This window comes from Aythya ferina (assembly GCF_964211825.1).
Source record: "Aythya ferina genome assembly, chromosome: Z".
NCBI lineage: Eukaryota > Metazoa > Chordata > Aves > Anseriformes > Anatidae > Aythya > Aythya ferina.
Genome location: NC_140299.1, coordinates 74900037 through 74923489, shown reverse-complemented (window position 1 = coordinate 74923489; position 23453 = coordinate 74900037). Strand labels below are relative to the sequence as shown.

The 23453-nt window shown below is 45.4% G+C and overlaps 1 protein-coding gene across 8 annotated transcripts in view; it reads left to right on the top strand.

Moving 5' to 3' along the window:
* The first annotated feature begins 1956 nt into the window (after positions 1-1956).
* Positions 1957-23453, top strand: part of PALM2AKAP2 (PALM2 and AKAP2 fusion) — a 262326-nt gene continuing 240829 nt past the window's right edge. For 2 of the 8 annotated variants that reach the window (XM_084504528.1, XM_084504526.1), the window contains exon 1: positions 1961-2353. In XM_084504528.1, coding sequence (XP_084360654.1) covers positions 2309-2353 — 45 coding nt within the window. In that variant the 5' untranslated portion in view covers positions 1961-2308. Of the gene's footprint in view, positions 2354-16889; positions 16908-23453 lie in introns of those variants that run through there. The other 6 variants (XM_084504529.1, XM_084504527.1, XM_084504519.1 and 3 more) reach the window with 5 other exon arrangements.

Below are 23453 nucleotides of genomic sequence, written 5' to 3'. Positions count from 1 at the left end.
CCCTGCCTCATGCTTTGCTTGGCCAGGCATGCCCCAGCACTCTGTACGATGCTCCCATAACCTGCAAGATAAAGGGGAGAGGGGATAAACACAATGTGAGTGCCATGCTCAGCTTGGCTGCATTCACAGTGCTTCATGAACTATCAGAGGTTTGACATCAGAAGTGAGATACACACATGCACTTAAATAAAAGTAACCTGAATACACATAAACACATTTCAATGCTTTGTAGAGGGTGTGCCATGTGGAAGGAAAGAGGAGATGGCCAAGTGTGGTGCACTTCACGTGCCAGTCTGGCAGCACCTGCCATGACTGCAGGTCGTGGGGTGGATGTGTCCCCATCCCAGCTCCAGCCACAGCCAGCGCTGGAGCATTCCCTGGCCTTGGCTGGGTACAGCCCATAGCTGAATTCCTCCCTGGGGCAAGGCTTGGCAGCAGAACATGAGAAGGGTATTGAAGGGATTTAATTTCATAACTTGCAAGTCTTGGTAGGAGTTGCCCGTGTAAGTTCTCCATGCACATGTGGGAGTATGGATGTCTGGATCTGTGTGATGGGGCACTTCAAAACCAGCTGTAGTAATATAAACAGCAATACATATATCTTTATGAAAAAATTTAAATTAAATTAAATTTTAAAACAAGGAGGTTTTGCATAAAAAGAAAAGGCTGAAAGTGAGCAAATAAGCTACTTGCCAGATGTTATCCAACAGATTATTTAAGCCAAGCTGGAAGACTGAAAGGGTATCCCAGTTTAAGCTGGTGGTGTTGCATTTCCCATAGCTGTGAGCCCACCCTGACGCCCACTCACAGGCACCACCTCACTTCAGATATGGCAATAAAACTTGACTTTTTGGGCACGGAGACAACTGGGGTTATATAATGTTCCGTGAATGTTCTGTGCAACAAAGGACCTCTTTCACAAAGGCAGAGCTAGGCAAGAAGTCACTTTGATATGCCGTCACGAGGCAAGGAGGCTGGCACCAGTCAGGGAAATGGGACCAGGAGGTGGAAATACTTGTGGAAGCAGCTGCCTGAAACGGAGTCTGCAGCCAGTGGCACATCCTGGAGCTGGAAGTGGGACAGAGCTGGAGGGTATCTGGGAGGGAGGAATGCTGCCAGCAGAGGGGTAAAATGCCAGGCTGGATGGCACACAGAGGGGCAGGGGTACGGGAAATGGGGTGACCTCTAGACTGCTTCCTCCAGGACAGAGGAGCTTCGCCATCTCATCAGCAAGTGGTTGTGAAATTGTGATTATCTGCTGCAGAGCTTGCTTCCGAGGGACGGCCCCACCAGCCCCTCTGCCAGGGCAACCCTGTGCTCACCTCTGCTGCAGCACCCAGCGGGGTGGGGCTGGGAGAGAGGATGTTATCTTCAGCGTCTATGAGAAAACAAGGAGAGTGGGAGATCATGTAAAAATCACAGAGGATGGCAGCTGAAACATGCAGAACTGGTGCAATAGCTAAATCCAAAGGGTGCCCTAATGGTGCTGTTTCCAGCCTCCCTTTCCTTTCCTTCCTGCCCCCTTCCCCACTGCTGCTCATCCTGGGTTCCCAGCCGAGCAGCTCCCTCGTGCAGCTCTGTGACCTCAGAGTGCTGGATGCCAATGCAGAGCTTCGGTGTCCAATGCACAAACACCTTCCCCCCCTGCATCTGCTTGTCACGACTGCTCTTGCAGGCTGCCCTGCAGCAGCGTTTGCAGCGTGCTGTGTGACTGCAGCACTTGCTAGCAGCCGTGCTTCTCTCCTCTCTGCTTCTCCTCCGTGCTCCCCTCTGTATCCAGCCCCGCTGCACGGCGGGGATGCTGCCTGCTCCCCTGCTGCAGTCATGCAGGCTTGGGTTACTGTGCACTCCGCGGATGTCGAGCTCCTGTCGTGACCCAGCGCTCCATAGGAGGAGCAAATGAGCTGAGACGTCAAGGCAAAAAATTATAGCCATGCGAGCCATCCCTGCGCTCAGCTGCTGGGAGAGTGCATACATGGCTTGTGTGACAGCAACAGCACACAGAAGCTGCAATGAAATGCAGTTAGCAATACAGCTGGGAGGCAGGCAGCAAGGCAGGCGCTGGTCCAGCGACTGAAATGATCCTGCCGTGAGCCAGCCTGCAGTGCCTCCAAAAGTGGCTGGCTACTACACAGGAGCTCAGCTTTCTTCACTATTACTCCAGTTCCCCCGGGTGACTGCAGTGCACGCTCTGCATTGGTTTTGTTGGTCTTTTTTTTTTTTTTTGGTTTTGTTTTGTCAGTGTGTGGTGTTTTTGATTTTTTCCTCCTACCTCCCCTCTCTCTTCTCCTGTGTCCTTTTCTCCAGGATGGCGGAAGCAGAGTTGCACAAGGAAAGGCTCCAAGCCATAGCAGTAAGTCAGCTTCGTTTTACTTGCTCTTTTGTCCGTGGCCGGGGGAGCGTTCCTGCAGCGTGGCTGGGGAGCCTTCGGGTGCCAAGTTGTGCGTGGAGCTCCCCTTTTGGGAGGCGAGTGGTTAAAGCCTGCTTTGCAGGATTTGGCTGGGGAAGGGGGCTCTGGTGAAGTGCGCAGAGCTGACACGTGCAGAAAGAGAAATGCGAATGCACAGTGGCACACTTGTAAGATTGATGGTGGAAAAGAAAAGAGGGAGTAAGTGGGGAGGAGGGGAGGTTGCGGGAGAAAATCAGTGCTCCACTGAGAAGGGTATTTTCATGCGGTGGGAGCGTTAGCTGAGCTGATTGAGAAGTTAAACAAAAAGGATCTGCTGCAGGGCGGCTTTTACTGCAGGAAGCGATGCTGATATTACTAGTTTTTAACACAGTCGAATACAAACAGCACATTATCAAAATCATGTAATTAACTGATGTACTAGTTAAGCTGTCAGCTCAGCACATGGTTTCAGGCAAATTCTCTGCCAACTTGCATCTCTGCTGACTTGCGTCCTCCCGGGGGTGAGGTCTAGGCAGCATTTTGCCCCATTTTAACCAAAACTTTCATTTTCACATTTCATGCTGCAATTCCTAGAGAGGCACCATCTCCGCCACCGCAGACTGTAGGCAGGGATGCCTGGGGGGGTGGGGATCAAGCCCGGGTGTTGGTAAAACCACATCCCCCCTGGCACACAGAAACTGCCAGCTCATCTACCGGTGCGCCACATGAGCAGCCCGGCATGGCTCTGCCAGCCCACATGGCTGCCTCGACACCCTCCTGTCATAGCACCCGGTCCCCAGAGGGACCGCAGGAGGTCTGCAGCAGGGGGCACAGCCCTGACCCCACCTCCAAATATCAACAGATGCTCTGAGCTGCTGCTGCAGCCCATGGAGATCACGGGCGTCCTTTGTAGTTAGAGGCATGGCTGCTGCTGCTGCTGCCACTGGTGCTGTTCCACGCCGTTTTCTGTACGTCCACTCTTCTGCCAGACAGCCCGTGGAGATCTAGAATAACCAGATGTAAAGCAAACTGTTGTATTTTCTTTTCTTTTTCTTTTTCTTTTTTCCTCTCTAAAATATTTTCCCTGTAAAAACATCAGATGGTATTATGTGATATGGTGGCAGTTGGGAGTGGAGGGGGAATACTATAAGCATTTAATTGTCAAGCAGCAGAAAGTAGGTTCATTTTTTAATCTGTTTCAAAGTTTTATGTCGGTGTAGGCATAGCCAGGTCCCCAAATAGAAAGACTGGAGCTGTTCACCCAGAGCTAACCCTCATCACTGCCTCTGGTTTGGGACTCCTGCTGCAATAAATATGGGAGAACCATGCTGCAGAACTGCTTAACATATTGCTGCTGTGCATAGCTCTGGAAAACTTATGTCAAATTAAAAAAAAAAAAAAAAAAAAAAAGAAAAAAGAAAAAAAAAAAAAAAAGAAAAAAGAAAAAAGAAAAAAATGGCTTCTTCTGCCTGCTATGTAGCAGAAAGCCAAGCAACATCTATTTCTATTCCACAAGATGTCCTTCAGCCTTTCAGCAGAGTAAGTCAGATAGCCTGCTTCTTGGTGCTTTGTGTTTCACACCAATGAGGCCATTATGAATATAAAATTATTATCTGGAGTATTGTAGCTTCGTAGAGGAGGCTCATGCAGCTGTGCAAGGAGGCCCTGAGAACCTGGACCTGCATTTTCTCTATATATTTCCTTTATGGCTTCTATGTCTGTATTGCCTGCTAGGCTAGCTACAAGTAAAACACGGTACAGTACTGTATGTGATGAATTAGATTGAAAGAATCCAACTTCAGCATCAAGAGTGTTCATCCTTGTTTTAACCTGAGTGTGGGCCAATGGCGTGACTTTCTGGCTTGCACACTCTGCAGAGCAGCAGGTTGTCCATATAAGCTTCTGAGGCGACTTTTTTGCCTCTGCTTGGACAGTTGCAGATGTTTATCGGAGCACAGAGAAGTTTATTTCTAATGTAAGCTTTGCTTCACCAGGATGTCACATGATATAATAAGTTAGATATTTCTCATCTGCCATTGGTTGGCAAAAATAAGGTCAGTCATCAAAAGCTGCACAGATTTGCTTTAGAAAAAGAGAAAGATGGCATTTCAGTTCAGACTGATGTTCCCTTTAAAGTTATCAGTGTAAAAATGTACTAAACAAGCTGCAGTATCTTACCCTGGTGGGCAAAATCTATGAAAGTGCTCTGTGATGGATGCTAGGCATACAGAAAGAAAACTTCTGTCCCTGGTGGCTGGAACTTCTGTACACTGTTGTCAGTATGTTTCTGTTTGCTTTCATAATTACCATGGCAAATGAGGAAAAGCAGTGTAAATTTTAAGGGCACCCCACTGAATACTTAAGGAAAACAACATCCAAATATGAATATTTGCATCAGAAGGCTTTTTAAGAGTTTGATTTCATTCTTCATTACTCTGGCTGATCATGGTTTTAGTTGTACGCCTGTCTGGCATGGAGACAAGTGTCATGGGAAGAGGAAAAATGGGGTCTACCTGTCATTACTCTAAACCTTGGTGAACACAAGTCAGTCACCTGTTTTGCCAGCAGTGAGCACTTAATCTCTTTGTAGAGTGTGAATAATGGACTTTGCCCTTGTCTGGTAGGGATGCATGCAAGACTGTGGAGAACTTGAATGCTATGGGTAATCAGGACAAGGAACTGCTAAATAAAAAGCAGAAAGTGTGGTTCTGTAAAAGAAAAAAAAAATGAGAAAAAGAAGAGAGCTTTTAATATGCATGTGGCTAATGACATTGCATGTGTGGGTGAAATTTGGGGTGAAAAAGGAAACATTTTTGTGGCTTTGAAAATATGCCTGCAGTAAGCTGCTCAGCACTTTGGAATGTAAGTGGTCCTCAAGGGAGCAGCTCAGAGGCCAGGGGACAGGTGAGCTCTGTGAATTTACCACATTTCACACAAATAAACTGCATGGTTCAACAGTTTGTTAGGTGGCCCCATTCACCGTGACTGCAGATATCACCACCAGACAGTGATCTAAATATAGGCAGGCATTTACAAAATGTAAATATCTTCCATAGCTTAGATAGCACTAGTAAAGCTGGCAAGTGAAGGCGCTGAGTATGGATCAGTGCGCCTGAGGTACGAATGGATGTACAATGCGGTGTTTCTCACTCTGTATCAGGTGAATTAAGAGAAATCACTGGGACACGACACTAAGGAGAAACCTTCCAGCACAGCAACAACCAACATGGGAGCTGGAAGAGGTGTTCAGGCTAAGGATATGTCCAGACTAAAAACACCAGGGGAAAGCTACTGAAATGTTCAGATTTATTAGCAAGCAAAGCCACCAGGAATGGTGCTCACCACTTACTAGTGAGAAACAGTGAAATATTAAAGAAAAGTGATCCCTGACATTCAAGTAGCCATGTCAAATACAACTCTTGTCAGACAAGACTGTTCTTGCTTTTTTCTTGCAATTGCATATTTGTAAGATCCAATTCTGAGCTGGATATAGCATTACTCAAATGCCATCAGGTGTTTGACTTGGTACTGCAGTTCTCTGTTGTTTAAAAATAGCACCCTCTGGGATCAGTGGGACACACCTTAGATGGATTAAGGACTGGCTAACTGACAGGTCTCAAAAAGTTGTTGCTAACGAGGGTGAGTGCTGATGAGGAACTGTTTGGGGGCAAAGGCAAGAGAGGGCTTTACAGGAACCCAGTTTTCATGACTCGAAGGCATTGTCTATCAGTACTCTGAAGTAAATGCAAAGTCAAAATTGATTATGTGCTGATAATGCACAGAGTGAAGGAGGAGTAAATGATGAAGGCACAGCAGTCCTCCAGAGCAAGTTGGATTATCTGAAAAATGGAGCCTTCCTTTCAATGAAGTCCTTCACACCCGCACGCAGCAGGTGCTGAAAGGGCAATGCAGGACCATGCATCCCAGTGCAGGGAGCACGGGGCCAGCACCACGCTGCCACCCTCCCAGGGGGACTGGAAGTTTCTGTGGGAAACCACTCAAAGGGAATGAAAAGGCAGTCTTAGTTCTGCAAGGGAAATTAACTTCACACCAGTTAAACTAACACTGAGGGCAGGTCCTTCCAAAATGGAGGTAGGTGTATATATATTTACTTATAAACCTGCACCACTTTTTCAACAGTTCTTTGAGAGTAGTAATGCTAATGATACTTTGGAAAGGTAGTATCAGTATAGTTCCTCTATCTCAATCACTGCTAACCTAGGCATTCCACATTTCTGGGTTGCACACTTAGCAACTGCAGTGAGCATTATGTGACATCAATGAATTTGAGCAAATTTTTTGGCAGAATAACAAATATCACTTTTTTCCTTGCTTACATACTGTCAATTGACCCACAAAACCAAACCTCATGACTCGTAGATCTTGTGCCTAAGATCATTTCACTGTAATACTTCTCCAAAAATTTTATAAGTCATGCCAGAGACCATCATTCATGAAAATTACAATTCCTGGTGTTGGTGATTGAACGGAAAAACATGACACATTAATTTAATTGGCAGTTTTTTATTGCTATGATCACTTAATAAGCTGCTTTCCTGCATCTACATCTAGGAAGTGATGTTTTGTCCTTAAATTAGGCACACTATCAAGTCTGTTTGAATTCAGTTGTTTTCAGACCTGAAGTCTGTAGAAAAAAAAAAAAAAAAAAAACAAAAAACAAAAAAAAAAAAAACATATGAAAAGATTAAGTAGATTAAGTAGGTTAGAACTTTTCTGCTTGGAAAACACATGAGTGAGAAGGAGATGCAGCTGTCTATAAGATCATCAATATTACAGAAGAGAGAGAACATACTACTCACAATTTTGGGCACAAGAATTAACTGGTGTCTAAGGAGAGTATCATTTGTGGACAAACCAAACCCAGAGCAGTCTTCTTCCCAGAAGGAGTTGTTAAGGTCTAGAACGCCTCTCTCCAGGAAGTGGTGGATGCTCACAGTGCTCCAGGGCTTGAGGAGAACCCAGGCATACTCATGAAATTGAAATCTGTGAAGAAATTGCTTATAAGACAGGAGCAATTTCTTAGATGCAAATTGTTAGAGGTTGACAGACTAGTGGATTTGTTTTACATGGATTTGTCATGGTCCTGAAGTTTTCTATTTTAGGCATTGTCTGAGAGAATGGCCAGGTGGCCTGACCCAGGGCAGCCACCCTATGTACCCACATCAACACATTCCTTTATGTGCTTTCCAGAGTTTTGGTGCTAAAGGAAGTCCTCTTCACAAAGTATGATGAAACCTATTTGAATATTGTTGCTATGAAGTTTAATCCATTTTTCCCCATTCTTATTATTCTCTTGTTGTGCTATTGACAGTGGTATTTACTGCACTGATTAATCATAACTGTTCCTCTGCCATCTTGTTCTTCAGCAGTCCAACATCTGAGTATCTGAAATACAAAATGTTCCTCTATCTGGACTTGTTCTCTCTTGGAGAATACACATGAATTTTAAATTCTGAGCTGAAAAGTCATGAGGACTGGAGAGACCCTGACAGATTCTTGAGTACTGTACAGAAAGGAAGACCAAGTGGGGTTAGGAAAATGTCTGGAGGCTGTATTTTGTTGCAAATATTTCCAGGAATGGGTAGAGTAAGCATAAATTATATATTATCACAAATTAAACCTAAAAGAGATCTATGTTGTGAGCACAGTATGAACCTGTGAGGTTCCTGCCAATCTCAGTGGAGTTCAGCTGTAGGAGAGGAAGTGTTAAGCTTGCATTTGCTGCAGAGGTTGAAGTGAGGTTTCCCTACACACAAACCTGCAGCCCTACCCTGGATTGCAGCAGCATCATGAGTCAGCTTCATGGGAGACCTTCCACAGAGAAACCCATGTAAGCACAGTTGCACATTGTCTTGACTTCTGGAGCATGCAAACACTGGAAGTCACGTACAATGTTAGAAATGCTATGGCTCTTGCCCATTCAAAGCCAAAATATGAAGTCTCTAAATCTGAAAAATAAAAAATAATGTCTCAGGTTTTATCTATATTGTTTCTTTAAGAATGTTTACATGACAGCAAGGAAAGAGGAAATAGGATGAAAAAATATTGCGGTCAAGGTATCAGTGAAAACTGGAAACAAACAGAAACCAGAAACCAGCTTGCCCTTGAGAAATTTCTAGACTGTCTCCAGACTTACCCAAATTCAACTGTTTAAATTTAGAATTGTTTCCACAGCACATTCCTAGCCCTTAACACATCACCAACATCTCTTGAGCACATACACAGAGCCGAGATGCTGGATTTCATTTTGTGCCATTCAAACAATGTTTTGCAGAAGAAATCAAAAATGGTTGAGAACTTTTTGTGATTTTTTTTTTGGGGGGTGGGGGAGGTAAACTTGTTAAAGTACAATAGCTGTGAAGGATTTACATTTTTGGAACTACTGAACAGTCCTATCCTGGAGTACAAATTAATGGAGAGGTGTTGCACACGGTGGAGACAGTGGAATAGATGCTTACAAATGAGACACTGTTATTTTCATGCTGTTCTGAGGTGATGTGATGACAGTGGGATGGGTCTGGGATAAGGTGCACAGTGATGCTCAATTTCTCCTGAAGCACACTTGCTCTTCTGGGAGTCACCCCTTGCATCTAATTCCTTACCAGCTTCACAAAAGTCTGTTTTATTCATGTGCAGAATGAAATGTAAACTTCCATTGACTGAATCCTTGCAAAATACAGTCATCAGGCAGATGTTGCTCTGCAGCATTTACTCAGGAAAGCACCAGCCCTTGCATGTGTAGTAACTTCTGAGTACTCTCAGGAGTAACATGTAGCTTCTGAGCCCCTTTCTGAGCAGGTCGCAAGGAATGTCACAAAGACACACATGCATTTGTTTACCAGTGGGGGAAAGGAAGCACGGGTAAAGGATTTGTTTGCCTGTTCCACCAGCAAATCCAACAGAGCCATGAATTCAATCTCATGCTTCTGAGGGTTAACATTGCCTGACAAGTCCAGTGGCACTGACACGGATATGGACTTTTGGCAATGGCACACCAGACCCGTGTAGCTCTGGACACACAAATGGTTTTTGTTGCTTAGCCAACTTGCTGTAAGGTTAGGCGCTTGGAGGTGCATACCGCTTTCTTCCTCTTCGCCAGGAAAAACAAATGCTCTCTGTGAAAAAAAAAAAAAAAAAAAAAAAAAAGGCAAACAACCAGTGTGGATTAGGGAGCGCTTTTTGGAAGGAGAGGGACCTGCTTTCATCTGTGGGCTGCTGCCCTCCCCAGACAGTGCAAAGCTCCAGTTGTTGACACAGGCAGCGTGCTGATGATTCCACTGTGAGTTGCTTGGGAAAGCACCCAATTCAATAGTCAGGATCCACAAACAACAATCAGCTGAAAGTTTGGGACAGGAAAGGTGAGTTTGCAGCCAGAAGTGCTCATATTTGAAGAACCTTCCCCCCTTCTTCCCTGCCCCACTCCCCCCTCCCCCCCCCCGCCCCCCCCCCCAACCAGCAGAAGGTTAAATAAAAGTTGCTTTTCAGCCTTTTGGGGCACCGTCATTGTCAGGAGCTGTGCTCAGCCATGCTCTTTTCCCCCACAGAGGTACAAGAAGCACTGGGAGCCCCCTGCAAGAAGCTGCAAATTACAGGCAGAAGTTAGCAGTAGAGCAGAGCTGGCCTGGGGTAGTGCCACTTTCTACTTCCCAGGCAGGCTGCAGCACATGTGGGCATTTGTTAGGCTTTTTTTTGTTAGGCAGGCATTTGTCATGGTACAGGTCTATACTACATTGGGCATCAGGTCCTTGGCAGAACTCCCACTGGTATCCTTCTTATATGATCCCTAATCATCCAGTGGTTTCCTTGTTTGGAGGACTACACAAGAGTTTGGCACCCAAGGTGTCACTAAATTTACAATAGCTGCATCATAGAGGACCAGATTGTCTCCTGCACTGGCTTTGGTACAAAATTACAGCCCTGTATGTGCTGGAGCGTTCTGAGCTCTCTGCAGACAGTACAGTATATGGGAGTTCAACCTTTATCTACGTTGAATTCCTACCTACATTGACATAAAAATTAATGCTGGGATGTTAATTGCATTTGTTCTTAAGCATGAGCATATGCAGGGACTCACTGCATTTAAGACTGATAGGCTCCAGCAGAAGGCTGATTCATTTTCTGGCATGTTAAGATACCATCTTTACAACTACCCCTTGTGGTAAGGATAAATGCTGAATGAGGAGTGTGCATAAACTCACCCAGCATCCTGAAGAACTCAGCAAATTGTTTTGGTTAAGGAAGTAACTTCTAGCCAGACAGGAAAAAAAAAAAAAAAAAAAAAAAAAAAAAGTCTCTAGATTTAAGAAATGAAATGAAAACTAGTCGCAACATCTCTAAGAATTATGTTCTTGTATTAGTAAAACACTGAGAGATATCAGTTCCTAGTGTTAAATTCATACTTTATGTTGCTGAAGTTTCAAAAAGATGAAAATTTAGACTGAAATTCATATATGTCTGAAACTCATCTGTGAAATAGAGAACTATTTACAGTTTTCATGCTTTTTGTTGTCAGTTTCATATCTCCAGAATAAGAAAAATACTGCAATTTAAGTGTTTTGCAACCATTTTTGTCCTTATCATGTGTGACATTGCTTATGGTGTTGGTTTGATGAGACTGATGTGACACTAAACAGTGCAGACCTTCTCCCCTGTGAGTTTCCCAGCAATTCACAGGGCTGAATGTCCTGCAGAGGAGTTCCAGAATCAATAGCTTCCAATCTAGATGACTCTTTACAGTAATGATGAATTTTTTTCAGTCATTTAATACAGTAAAATAATTTATAACAAAGGGGAATAGGTTTCTTTTAAAGATTATTCCACTGCTGAGAAAGAGGGGATAGGCAGAACTGCTGAACTGGGGGGGCTTCTAGGAGTTTCCTGCTAAAACTCTGCCAGAATTCTCAGGGCATTTGGAATAATTCCCCTCTGCATCTGGTGGCTTTCTCTAGGGAGAGCGCTGCACCATCCTTACTTGCCTGAGGACATGCAGCCCTCGAAAGCAGTCCTGAAAAGCAAGTGTAAGCAGACAAAATTGATATTTTGGCGGTCAGAGTACTGGCAGCTCCAGTTTCTGCTTGGTGTTGGTCTGCGGTGTTGTGTGGCAAACTACAGCCTCTTAGAGATGTAAGAGAACAACAGTAATCTCCAGTCCCTGTTCCTTTGAAAACACATGTACCTTGACCACTTGGTGAAATAATTGTGTTTGTGCTCATAGATAACACTGACTGTGCAACAAATGTGGCTGTCTGTAAGGCTGTACAACCCCAAAGAACTAGGTGGCTCTACTTACTGATTACTGCTATCTGCATGGATGGGAAAATGTTTTAACTTGGAGCCATCCATGTGATACAGGACAGAAGTGACTTTGTGCTCTTTGTGTGCCCAAGCTGCTGTGACACAGATGAGGTTGCCAAGCAAGAAGCCACACCGACATGGCATGTACACGTCCTGGCTGCAGGTGGCTGCCTCAGCTGGGCAGGTGTAGGCAAGAAGGTAGAAATGGCTTCTCAGCAGCTTTGCTGCAGTGGTCACATCTCTATCTGGGTGAAAATAACAGGTGTAAATGTGGCTGGAAATGAAAGAAAGAAAATACATACTGGCAACTGGTTTTCACCATGGAAGCCTGTACCAAACAATGCCCAGTCTTTAAAATAAATGAGGACTCTTAACAGCCAGTACTACCCAACTGTTGGATAGCAGTTCTGGAGAAAGCATGAGAGAATTATAGTGGATCATCTGGTAAACATTACTCAGCAGTCTCTACGTTGTGGAAAAGGCAAATAGGCTGGTGGTGGATGTAAACAAGGTCACTGTCTGTTAGGCACATGCACAGCAGTTTTGGATGTTAGTCTTCAAGAAAGATATGTGCTGAATAGAAAAGAGTCCCAGAGTGCCAGGAATGATCAGAAGCCTAGGAAAAGCCTGCCCATGGCATGGACTTGGAACCAATGACCTTTAATGTCCCTTGCAAGCCAAGCCATTCTATCATTCTGTGATTCTATGAAAAGAAGATTTGAGGAAAGACAGAAGTCAGAGTTGTCTGGCCTACTGAAGAAAATACTTAGATTTAGCTGATACTTTTTAAGGTTAGAAGAAGCTCTCCATGTTCCTCCTAGGGTGGATCACTAGTATTTTTGCTTGCTCTCAGATGCTGTTCAGTCACCCAGTCACAAGTAACTTACATATCAAGGGTTCTGCAACCAGTCAGTTTGATTGTGATGCCAAACACAATGCTTCCCTGAGACTTGGCAGCTGAGACATGCATGCCTGGAGACCCAGGAGAACAATTTAATCCAGCCACAGTGAAAGATGTCTGAAGCTTGGGTGGTTTACTCTGTGTTTTCAGTGGCATAAAGTGCATGGGTAGTCAGTCGCTGGAGTCCAAATATGTTGGGTAATGTGATTATATCTGCATTCTTCATATTACCTCTTCTCATGGATTTGAACCACCATTCCCTATACTCCTATCCTGCAGTAGGACCTTGTCCTCCTCCCTATCAGGTTAATAGGATTTTTTTCCTGCTGATTTCAATGGTGAGCAGGAACTGACCCATATGATCCCCGTAAGTATCTGTACTTTTTCCGTCTCCTGTGTAGTACCATCAGTATATAAAATGCCAGATATGAGCCAGATCACAGATCTAGGTCAGGTTTTCCTAGGCGACCAATTGCAAGGTTCAGGATAAATAAAGAAAGTGGAATTCAACATTCCTCAAAATTTGAGAGATGCACACTTTGCCACTTGTACTTTTATCAGCAGTACAGATGAATTGTATTTGCTAGAATAGCCTTCCCATTCTTTTATATCCTCAGCAAGGGGAGTGGGGGAGGTAAGGATGGAGGTATTTTCAGTTCCAAGGAAATCCTGTTTGTGGTTTCTCTGTTGATCCTGGGAGGTGTGAAACTGTGAAGGCTGAACAAGATGAAATTTCCCTAATGCTTTTGCTTGAAATCAAAAGGAGTAAGACCTGCCATCAACTAAAATAAAATAGTGATGGCAGAAATTCTACCTTTTTTCTCTTTGTCCAATCTAGCTTGTTGTTGAGCTGCCGTTACAAACAAGTGTGAAACTTTGTGGTGGAGCTTTGGAGTAGATCCTTTAGAAGTATTTGGAATCTGGAAGAGGAATTAGGCATAATTCATCTTTTAATGTAATAAATTCCTTTTTAACATACTAAACCCCTTAAGCCATGAGCAGTAAATAATTGGTCTACTTGTGCAAATGTTAAAGCATTACATGTTTTCATGTGCATTTGCGATCCAGAATTGCAGATATCAGATATTTACTAAAATGCAAAGGTGGCAAAGCTAGTGACAACCTTTTATTTTGCTGTGGGAGATGTTACGTCCTGAGACTTAAACTGTTGAAATCACTTTGGCCTGTGATTTCACAGCTGAACTCCTCCATAGACCATTTTTGCTTCCTAAAAAACAATAATAATAACTTTTAAAAGAGACTACATTGGGGTTATATAATGCGAAATATATAGTTTTCTGAAAAATGACGGTGTAAATGGCATTCAAAAATTCAAGCTCTATTGTCTTTCAAAGGTTACCATAAATGCATTCCATCTACAAGATATTGGAAATATTTTCCTTGGCTAAATGGCATTGAAAGGATAACGAGGATCCTTTTGAGTATGTCTACATCATCTATTGAAGTATATACATCTGCACAGAGATGCACATCTGGCTTTTGGTTTGCAAGGTATCCAAAACAAGTCCTCATTATGGCTAATCAGGTGTTTATTGAGATGGATGTTCAACAGATATCAAAGGTAATGGAAGCAAGCTGGTAGCTTGCTCCGAGTTCAGTATGGAGCAGTTAAGATGAGCACAGCTGCCTCCGCACAGTGCTGTGGTGTATGGCATCCATTAGCTCCCCATCTGACTCAGAAGTACACGCCAAAGAGCCTTGCTCAGTAAACTCAGCATGAAGCTTCAACTTCTGTTTCAGAAAGGGGCTTATGTGCTTGTTTATTATTTCTTCTTAGTGTCTTAGTTCAGACGTTTTCTTCCAAATATACAACATCTCAAGCCCATGGTTTGCCTACAGAATTTTACATATTTCCTGGGTTATATCCAACACAATGTATATATTTTTTAAATGTCACAAACTTTTTTTTTTTTTTTCCAGTTTTTCTAATGAAGACTTGCCACCTCCCCATCTCTTTCTCCTGACACATAATGATTAAGACCAAAAATTGTCAAAACTATCTCCTAAATCTAGATGTTCAGTATAAGACATTTTCTTCTATAAAACCTGCATTTCTTATATAAGCCTGCATTTTTTTTTGTCAGAAAATACACTGATTTGTAATGCTTCACGTAGACAAAATACCTCTCCTGCTGAAGTAAAAGAAATTGTGAAACTTCAGTGCATCCAGCTTTTGCATCTGTGAGACATCCAAAACAAATCTACATTGTGGCATATCAGGTGTTTATTGAAATGCATTAGCCTGAAGAGATCTACATCATTTTGTAGGGAGAAATCAAGCTTTTTCCTGAGCAGATAACCAGTTTCACAAGTGGCAGATCAAAAAACAGCACCCACTTCATGACAGGGGAAAATTGTACATATTTACCCTTTTAAACAATGATTGCATCATTAGTCTTTGTGTTTTTAAAATTCAATCAATCAGTATTTTATTTATTTTTTTCCATGGAACATAGTTAAAAGGAGGAAGGACAGAAACGAAATCTGCTCAGTAGTTAGGAATCCAGGACATGCCATTGGAGATCACAGCATTGGTGATGAAAAAAATATAAAGAATTAAAAAAAAAAAGGGGGGGGGGGAGGGAGGGGAAGAACAAGCCTATACATTCAGCTCTGGTTTAGTCACTAAATCATTCTGTAAAATTGCTAATTCCACTTAATTTGCATCCCCAGCCTTCCCTATAAAATGTGAATTGTGATAGTTACTATTGCATAGCATTGATGTGGAAACCCTGTACCTCATGTCTGTGATGTTTTGAAAGTGGGAAATGAGATATAAGTGTTTCCCAGAGCTTTATCACTCTGTCTCCAGCAGCCAATGAAACTTGATGCTCCAAGAGAGGCAAAGGAAGTGCCATTAAGCACGTTCTGAGTGGTTTCAGGGTGGTTTTCTTTCCATTTTGGCAGTGGAGAAGAGGAATCCCTATTGATCACTGCTGTCATTACAGCACTGCCAGCAGAAGCCTATGCCACGTTGTGCTAACCCACCAGCAAATGCATGCACAACACCATCACCCAACAGAGCAGAGACCAGTGACAGACTAGAAATGTGCACGGAGAGGTGAAGTCATTTACCTGTGGACATGCAGTGAGTAATGTGTCATTCGACTGTCACATTACCAGGCTACAGACTGAACCCCACAGCTCATGAGCACAGTAGCTGGTCAAAGACTCACACACTGAAATCCACAGACCACGGAACTGCTCCTGCTACAGGCACAGAAGGACCTTGAGAGATCTCTCAGGGGTCTTGCCTTGCCTGCCTTCTTACCTGCAGGATGCTCTGGGGGCTCAGAATCTCCACCACCTCCACACATCTTGCCACTAAGACCTTCTGCAGAGCTTCTTCTGGGGAGCTTTCATGCATGTCAGTTAGCTGACATCAAGGACAATAACAGCCTTCATGCTTCCACACGTGCTGTGGCACTGGCTCTCAGAGTGTCCATGTATATATTGTGGCTACAACATCTGCAATCAATTAAGCCACTGGTTTCCTTTCAGATCCAGCCCTGCTGACCTGAAGGGTCTCCTTTTGCTCATATGACTCCCCTATCACTGTTATGGATGTCCAGGCCTAATCCGCAGACTATAGGAGCAGGCTCTGTTAATACATCTGCAGCAAGGGACGGAAAGAGTCTAGAAGACAGCAGGCAAGCACACAGAATATGTATTGCAGCACTGCCCCTGTGAATAACTCATGCTTCTTTATTTCTAGTCCTGGAAGCAAAAGAAGAATGTCCTTTCACAGTCTAGCATGCCCTAGGGAATAAAGAGCTTGTGCTTCCTTCTCTGCAGTAACTGTACCAATGCACTTATCTTGATATCTCTCTCCTTCTTTATGTCACAGGCTGATCCGAAGATACTACCACTGGGCAGCTATTAGCCCTTAGAAAGAAATAATTTGTGCTGTGAGTATAGAATGGCTTCAGGAAAGAGAAGCAGAGATGGAAATATTTTTAGCTGTACAGAACTGTTCTGTCCAAGACATTACAAACCACATAGCTGTGGCATGTATTTTCAAAACCCTAGCAGTGGAATGGATCATTTTTGTCTCTGCCTTTCAAGCTGTGATCTTGGACAGGTGGTGGGAAATTCTGAGTCTTTTAAAGCCATTAAGATTCAGAGAGGAAAGCCAAAAAGGTGAAAGGGTTGGTGCCAGTTTCCTAGTATGCCTCTTGGAAGGAAGAGAGCCTTTTCCACTGCTGCCAATTATCAGGACTGTTAGCCAGCTAGTTGCTCAACAAAGATGGATCCTCACAGCAAGCAATCTGACACACCATGGTAAAAGCATCTTATTTATTTATTTATTTGTTTGTTTGTTTGTTAGTTTATTTATTTATTTAGTGTCTCTTATCTGAATCCCAATTTTTCAACATAGGACTTCAGGAAAGATCTTTACAGCAGACTGTCTTGACTAAAGCTATGTAAGATGTATCAGAAAGGAAGACAATTTCTTTCCATATCCCTTTCATGTATAGAAGCTTCCTTGTAAATGGCAGATAAAATATTGATGTTCTCAGTGAATGGGATGAGATATGCTAGCCCATTCGCAATTTGGTTAGAAACGTGTTTTGAAACTTTTCAAAAAGTAGGTGCAGACTTAAATTTTCACCTCTACTTAAGCACCTCCGCCCTTTCCTCGTCTCTCATCACAAAGTTTCCCCCTGCATCCAGTAAAGGATGGAGATTCTCCTTAGTCCTCTGTTTGGTGTTGATGTATTTGTATCAACGATATTAGTGATATGGTTTAGTGGAGGACTTGTTAGTGTTAGGTCAGAGGTTGGACTCGATGATCTTGAGGTCTCTTCCAACCTAGAAATTCTGTGATTCTGTGAAATGCCAGGACTTTTCAACTAGGATGGAGAGAGGTTTGACAACTCCATCAGCCAGTTCCCTCAGGACCCCGGGATTCATGTCATCAGGTCCCATAGACCTGTCCCTGCTGAGATCCATCAGGAGGTCTTGAACCTGCTCTTCACTTACAGTGGGTGGGACTTTGATCTCCCAGCCTCCATCTATGGGTTCAGGACCATGAAAGACTTGGGAAGCCCGTCTACCAGTGCAGATGGAGGCAAAGAAATTGCTGAGTACCTCAGCCTTCTCCACAACTGTTGTTACCAATCACTCAGCTAGAGAAACCCGTTCCTAGGAGAAGAATTTAGCCACCTATAATCGCTTACACACTCCTATTTTCACCCATCCCTCGGTCTATTTTCACAAATGTTAGAGGTGCATGGTGGCCCTCGGGGACTCCTCCTGTCACCCCAGCGCAGCAGATCGAAGGCAGCTGGGTCCTCTCTTGTGCTCTTCCTCGAGGCTCTGTGCAGAAGGGATGGCGCCTCTGGCACGAGGGCTGGGGGATGGGAAAGAAACACACACACACAACCCCTGAGAATTAGCAACAGAGTGGTTTATTGGCGGGACGTCTTGCAGGTAGGCATGTCCATGCTGTTTGGGGGCTCCGTCGCAAGCTAATGCTTGCGATGGAGCCGGCGCGACAATGAGTAGGGGACTAGGCGGGCACTCTTGCGACGCTCCTTGTGCGCTTGGAGAGTAGAGAGCAAGGATGCGCCGCGGGGGTCCCAGCTCAGTTCTGGCGGAGGTGGATCCACCTCCATCGGCTCCTCCACGTCTCCCGGTGGATCCAGCTCCATCGGTTCCACAGTGTTGGGCAGAAGGCAAAGCCAGTCCTTGGCTGGGACTGCCCAAACAGGCTGTCGTCCACTTGGCATGTTTTCAGGCCAGGGAGCAGATCCAGGGGCTCGTCCGCTTGCACTCCTTGGTGCAGTGCCTCCGTTGGGTTGATTTTCCTGTGTGCGACCACTGCCGGCATCTGATCTGTGGCCGTGGCTGGGTCCTGCACTGGTTTCCCTGGGGTAGGAACGCCTGTGCTCCCCGTGTCTGTCTGCCCGATAGTCCTCCGTTTGCCCCGTGCCACTGTGATGGCTGTGGGAAGGCCCAGGGCCCCCATCGCTGCGTGGTGGAGGGGATGGCCTGTTCCTCGCATCGCTGCGGTGCCAGTGGTACCGCCGGTAGGTGTCTGGGCTTGCTCGATGGACACGCCTCTGCTCTGTGTGGCTGGCTGGCTGATGTTCCTGCCTTCGCCTTGTGCCATCGTGGCGTGAGCTGGAAGACCCATTCCCCGAGTTGCTGTCTCGTCTAGGGGAAGGGCGCCTCACGGCTTGGACTTGCTGGTGTCGGAGCCCGTCCTTGCTTGTTCCTGGCTGCACGCGATGCCTTCCCTCAGGAGACCTTTCAGGCTGGGGTGCCGAGCCACGGGGTCGTTCACTTGCACGCCGAGGTCCTGTGCCACTGGGAGGTGGATTTGCATTTTTGGCTCCAATGCTGCCGTCAGGTTTGTGGCCGTGCCTGGATCCTGCACTGTGCTGGGGACCCTGGGCACGCCTCTGCTGCATGCGGCTGTCTGCCCAATGGACGTGCCTTTGCCCCTTGCCACTGTGGCGGCTCTGGGAAGGCCCAGGCCCCCCGTCGCTGCGCGGTGGAGGGGATGGCCTCTTCCCCACATCCCTGCGGTGCCCATCGTGCCGCTGATAGGAGTCTGGGCTTGCTCCATGGGTGCGCCTCTGCTCCGTGTGGCTACCTGCCCGATGTTCCTGCCTTCGCCCCATCCCATCGCTCTGTGAAATGGAAGGCCCATGGCCCGAGTCGCTGTCTTGGTTAGGGGAGGGACGGCGCACGGCTTGGCCTTGCTGACGTTTGAGCCCGTCCTTGACGAGTCCTGGCTCTATGTGATGCCTTTTTTCCGTGCACTTTCTCGGCTGGGGTGCTGAGCCATGGGGTTGTTCATTTTCACGCCCAGGTCCCGTTCCACTCTGCGCCTCATTTCCATTCCTGGGCCCCACGCTGCCATCTTCCTTCTGGCCGTGCTTGGGCCCCACGCTGCGTTGCGCGTTGTTGTTGCGCCCGCGCTCCTGGTGGCGGTTTGGCCGCTGGTCCTGCCGGTTCCTCATGCCGCCATTTGGACTGGAAGAAGGCCCAGGCCCCCTGTCACTGTGTGGCTGGGGGGCCGGCCTGTTCCTCGCATCCTTGCGGTACCCATGGTACCGCTGCGGGGTGTCGCTGGGCTGGGTGCCAGAGCTACCTTGGGCACTGGTGTCTGTCGTGCCGCCAGCGCTCTGCCTCCACCCATAACTCTCCTCCATCTCCTTCTCCTTAACAGCTGCCTTCGTTGCTGGTGCTCGCTGGGCCTGCAACGCTGCCTGCTCACACCAACGAGGGCCGCCTCTCGCCTTGCTGCTTTGGCTCTTCCTCCTGCCGCCAATGCCGGCTCTCAGAGGGCCTCGAAGCTCAGCGAGTGCCGGGCCAGTGGCGGGGGTCCGCTTTTATAGGGCCCGAAGCAAGGGCAGGGCAGCGGTGGCCACTGTGACCTCAGGAAGCCTCTGTGATGCAGGGGCCCGTGCGTGGCCAATTTGGGGTGGCTGAGGGCCCCTTGTGTGGGGCTGGCTCCCCCGCGCCATTTGGCTTGCCAGAGAGAAAGGCTGCCCCTCGGCCACAGGGATTGCCCTCCACCTCGCATCCTGTGCCCTGGGTTTATTTTGAACGCTGCTTTTTATGGAATTTCATTCTCTTGTTTACGGAAAAGAACAGAAGCACGGTGCATCTTCAGCCCCAATGGCCATGTGTGCTTTATCCTCTGAGTGAAGAACTTCTTCCTCACATGGCATCTAGTCTAAATCTCCCCTCCATTTGTTCAAAGCCATTATTCCTTGTTCCATCACTACCCTCCCTGATAGAGCCCCTCTCCAGCTTTCTCTTAGGCCACTTTTATGGGTTAGCTTAGGTGGCAGAACTATAGGACCTTGCAAATTGCGGCCTTATCTGCCTTGTTCCACATGATGTTTTCCAGCTCAGGCTCTAGCCTCTCATCAGTGTAACACAGAATCATAGAAACATTAGGGTTGGAAAAGACCTCCAAGATCATCTGGTCCAACCATCACCCAACCACCAACGTCACCCACTAAAGCATGTCCCTGTGCACCAGGTCCAACTTTTCCTTGAACACCCTCAGCGACAGTGACTCGACCGCTTCCCTGGGCAGCCCGTCCCAATGCTTGTCTGCTCTTGCTGAGAAGAAATGTCTCCTAATTGTTTTAATTGTTGAAGAGTAGTGCTCTTATTTCAATTCTTTGTTTTAATCGTTGAAGGGTAGGGGCATGAAGTTTCCATTTTGCCATCAGCAGGGACATTGCCCAAATTCTGCCAGTTTTTGCCCAAATTGCCAGTTTTCTCCTCACAAAACTGGCTGCTCGTGGCTTGGACTGGCGTACGCTTCGTTGGGTTAGAAACTGGCTGGATAGCCGGGCCCAAAGAGTCGTGGTGAATGGAGTCAAATCCAGCTGGAGGCCGGTCACTAGTGGAGTCCCCCAGGGCTCGGTACTGGGGCCGGTCCTCTTTAATATCTTTATCGGTGATCTGGATGAGTGCATCGAGTGCACCCTCAGTAAGTTCGCAGATGTGTGGTGGTTTTACCGTGCTGGGCAGCTAAACCCCACAAGCGCTCTCTCACTTCCCCTCTTTAGATGAGCAGGGGGAGAAGTAAAGCAAAGAACAACTCACGGGGTGAGATAGGGATAATTTAATTAAAGGGAAATAATAATAATAATTCAATAAAGATTATTATGAACTAAACAATTTATCTAAAGGGAAATAAAAAGGGAGAGGGAGGGGGAAAAGGAAAATAAAAAAAAAAAAAGGAGGAAAACAAACAAATAAAACAAATGAAGGCTATGTGGAAGTGCAGAGGAAAGAAATTACTCTCTGCTTCCCAGAAATGAGTGATGATTGACCACATCCTTGCAGCAGGGCCTCAATGCACGTAGCTTGGTGTTCGGGAGGAGGACCGACGTTTTCACAACGAGAGCCCACCCCTCCCCTCTTCTTCCTGTCTCCACCTTTTATTGCTGCGTGTGACATCATATGGTATGGAATATCCCTTTGGTTGGTTTTGGTCAGATGCCCTGGTGATGTTTCTCTTCTCGCTTTTTGCCCACCCTTTTAAAACATTTTAAAAGACGTTTAGATGTAGAGCTTAGTGATATGGTTTAGTGGAGGACTTGTTAGTGTTAGGTCAGAGGTTGGACTCGATGATCTTGAGGTCTCTTCCAACCTAGAAATTCTGTGATTCTGTGATTCTGACGTTTACATGGCTTTAAATTTAGCAGTATAAGAAGCCCATAGTGCACTCTAGCACAGTGACTGACCATCCTTGGGACAAACAAATTTACCTCTTGTAAATATTTTCTGATGGTTCCAAGGTACCAGAGCTGTTGTACATGGGTGGCGTCCTGATGCAGTTTTGGAATTGCTTGACTATCAAAAAAAGATATGAAAAAAAAAATTACTTTACTATGAAAAAATCCATTGTTAGCACCATGCTGTCTGTCTCCTGAAATGTTTTCTCTGTGCCCTTGATAAGAAAACTGATGAGGTTGTCCAACTACTGTCTCATCTTCAGCGTGCTTGTACTTACACATTTTTAATACAACTCATTACTGCTTGTCATATTTCTTTTCTTCTCCCACCTCCAGCCTTCCTTGCAGTTTTTCTCCAGAAAGCAAACCTTTCGACAGATTTTCAGGACTCAGCAAGCAGCAGGGAAGGGTTTCAGTAAAAAATGCACCCCTGAAAATACAGACTCTGTTGTGGTCCCCCTGTATCATTCCTGCGTGCAGTGGGTTATATTTTCATAATATATCTCTAAATATAGTCAGTGTGTCTATGATAAACTACTCGTGGGTGGATCCCATCTGTTTGCCACACTATAGGAAAGCATTTTAGAAACCTAAGGGAAAAGAAAGACATAATTATACAAATCCTTGCGTTCCACCCAGGCCCCTCTTTTCCTTGTCCAGTTTGATGTCTGCCTATGCAAACGTCATGACTGAATTTCAGCTGTTTTCCCAAATCGTTTTTCACACAGAACCAAACCTTCAAATTTCTCATATCATCATTTGAAACTGATTCTGCCTTTCAGTTTTCCTTTCAAGAAGGGTAGATAAGATATATTCTTCTTGTACTTATGTGCTATTTACTTTATTTTCCTGCAATCCAGTCTCTTTGGACCACTCTGGTTCTGAAGAATCAGCTACAAGATACTCTTTACATGAGAACCATCCACTGTAATTACCAGCTAAATCTTTTTTGTATCACACTTTTCAGTAAATTATTCCAGAGGGAATTCTTGGCAAACTCACTGGTAAAATCATAAATACTCCTTAAAGCAGATCCTGGTTATAGAAAGTGAGAAGGAAAGGGGGCCTATGCAGAAAGCACTATCTTCCTGACCTTTAGACTGTTAGCTGATTAAAGGATTTGTAGGAAGGCTATGTACATTTGAAAACAAAAACCATATAGATCTGAGCAAGCGTTAAGCTTTAATTTGCATGCAGTCACTTCCTTGGCAGCTCTATTGCTTTAAACTTATCAGCCTTGTTTCCTGATGACAATGTGTTACTGACATCAGCTCAAGTTGGTGGCAAAGATATTACCAATTTAGAAAATAAGCTGTCACCCAATGGAAATGATCTGTCTTTGGCTGCTTGATGCACGCTGAGGTACCCAGCTGGAGCTGTGGATTTGTAGCATCGCAGCTACCTGGGAGAGCCAGCACTGCAGTAAGGGGGGTGCTCGTCCTCCAGGCTAACATAGAAGAACATGATTTAATGTTGAGTCCATAATGAGGTGGAGACCTGGCTTGTAAAATACACATAATAAGGAAAACCATGATATTTTATGTACTATTTTTTTATTAATTTTCAACACTTGGATCATACCTCCACCTCTTCCTTGTATTCACAAGGACTCATA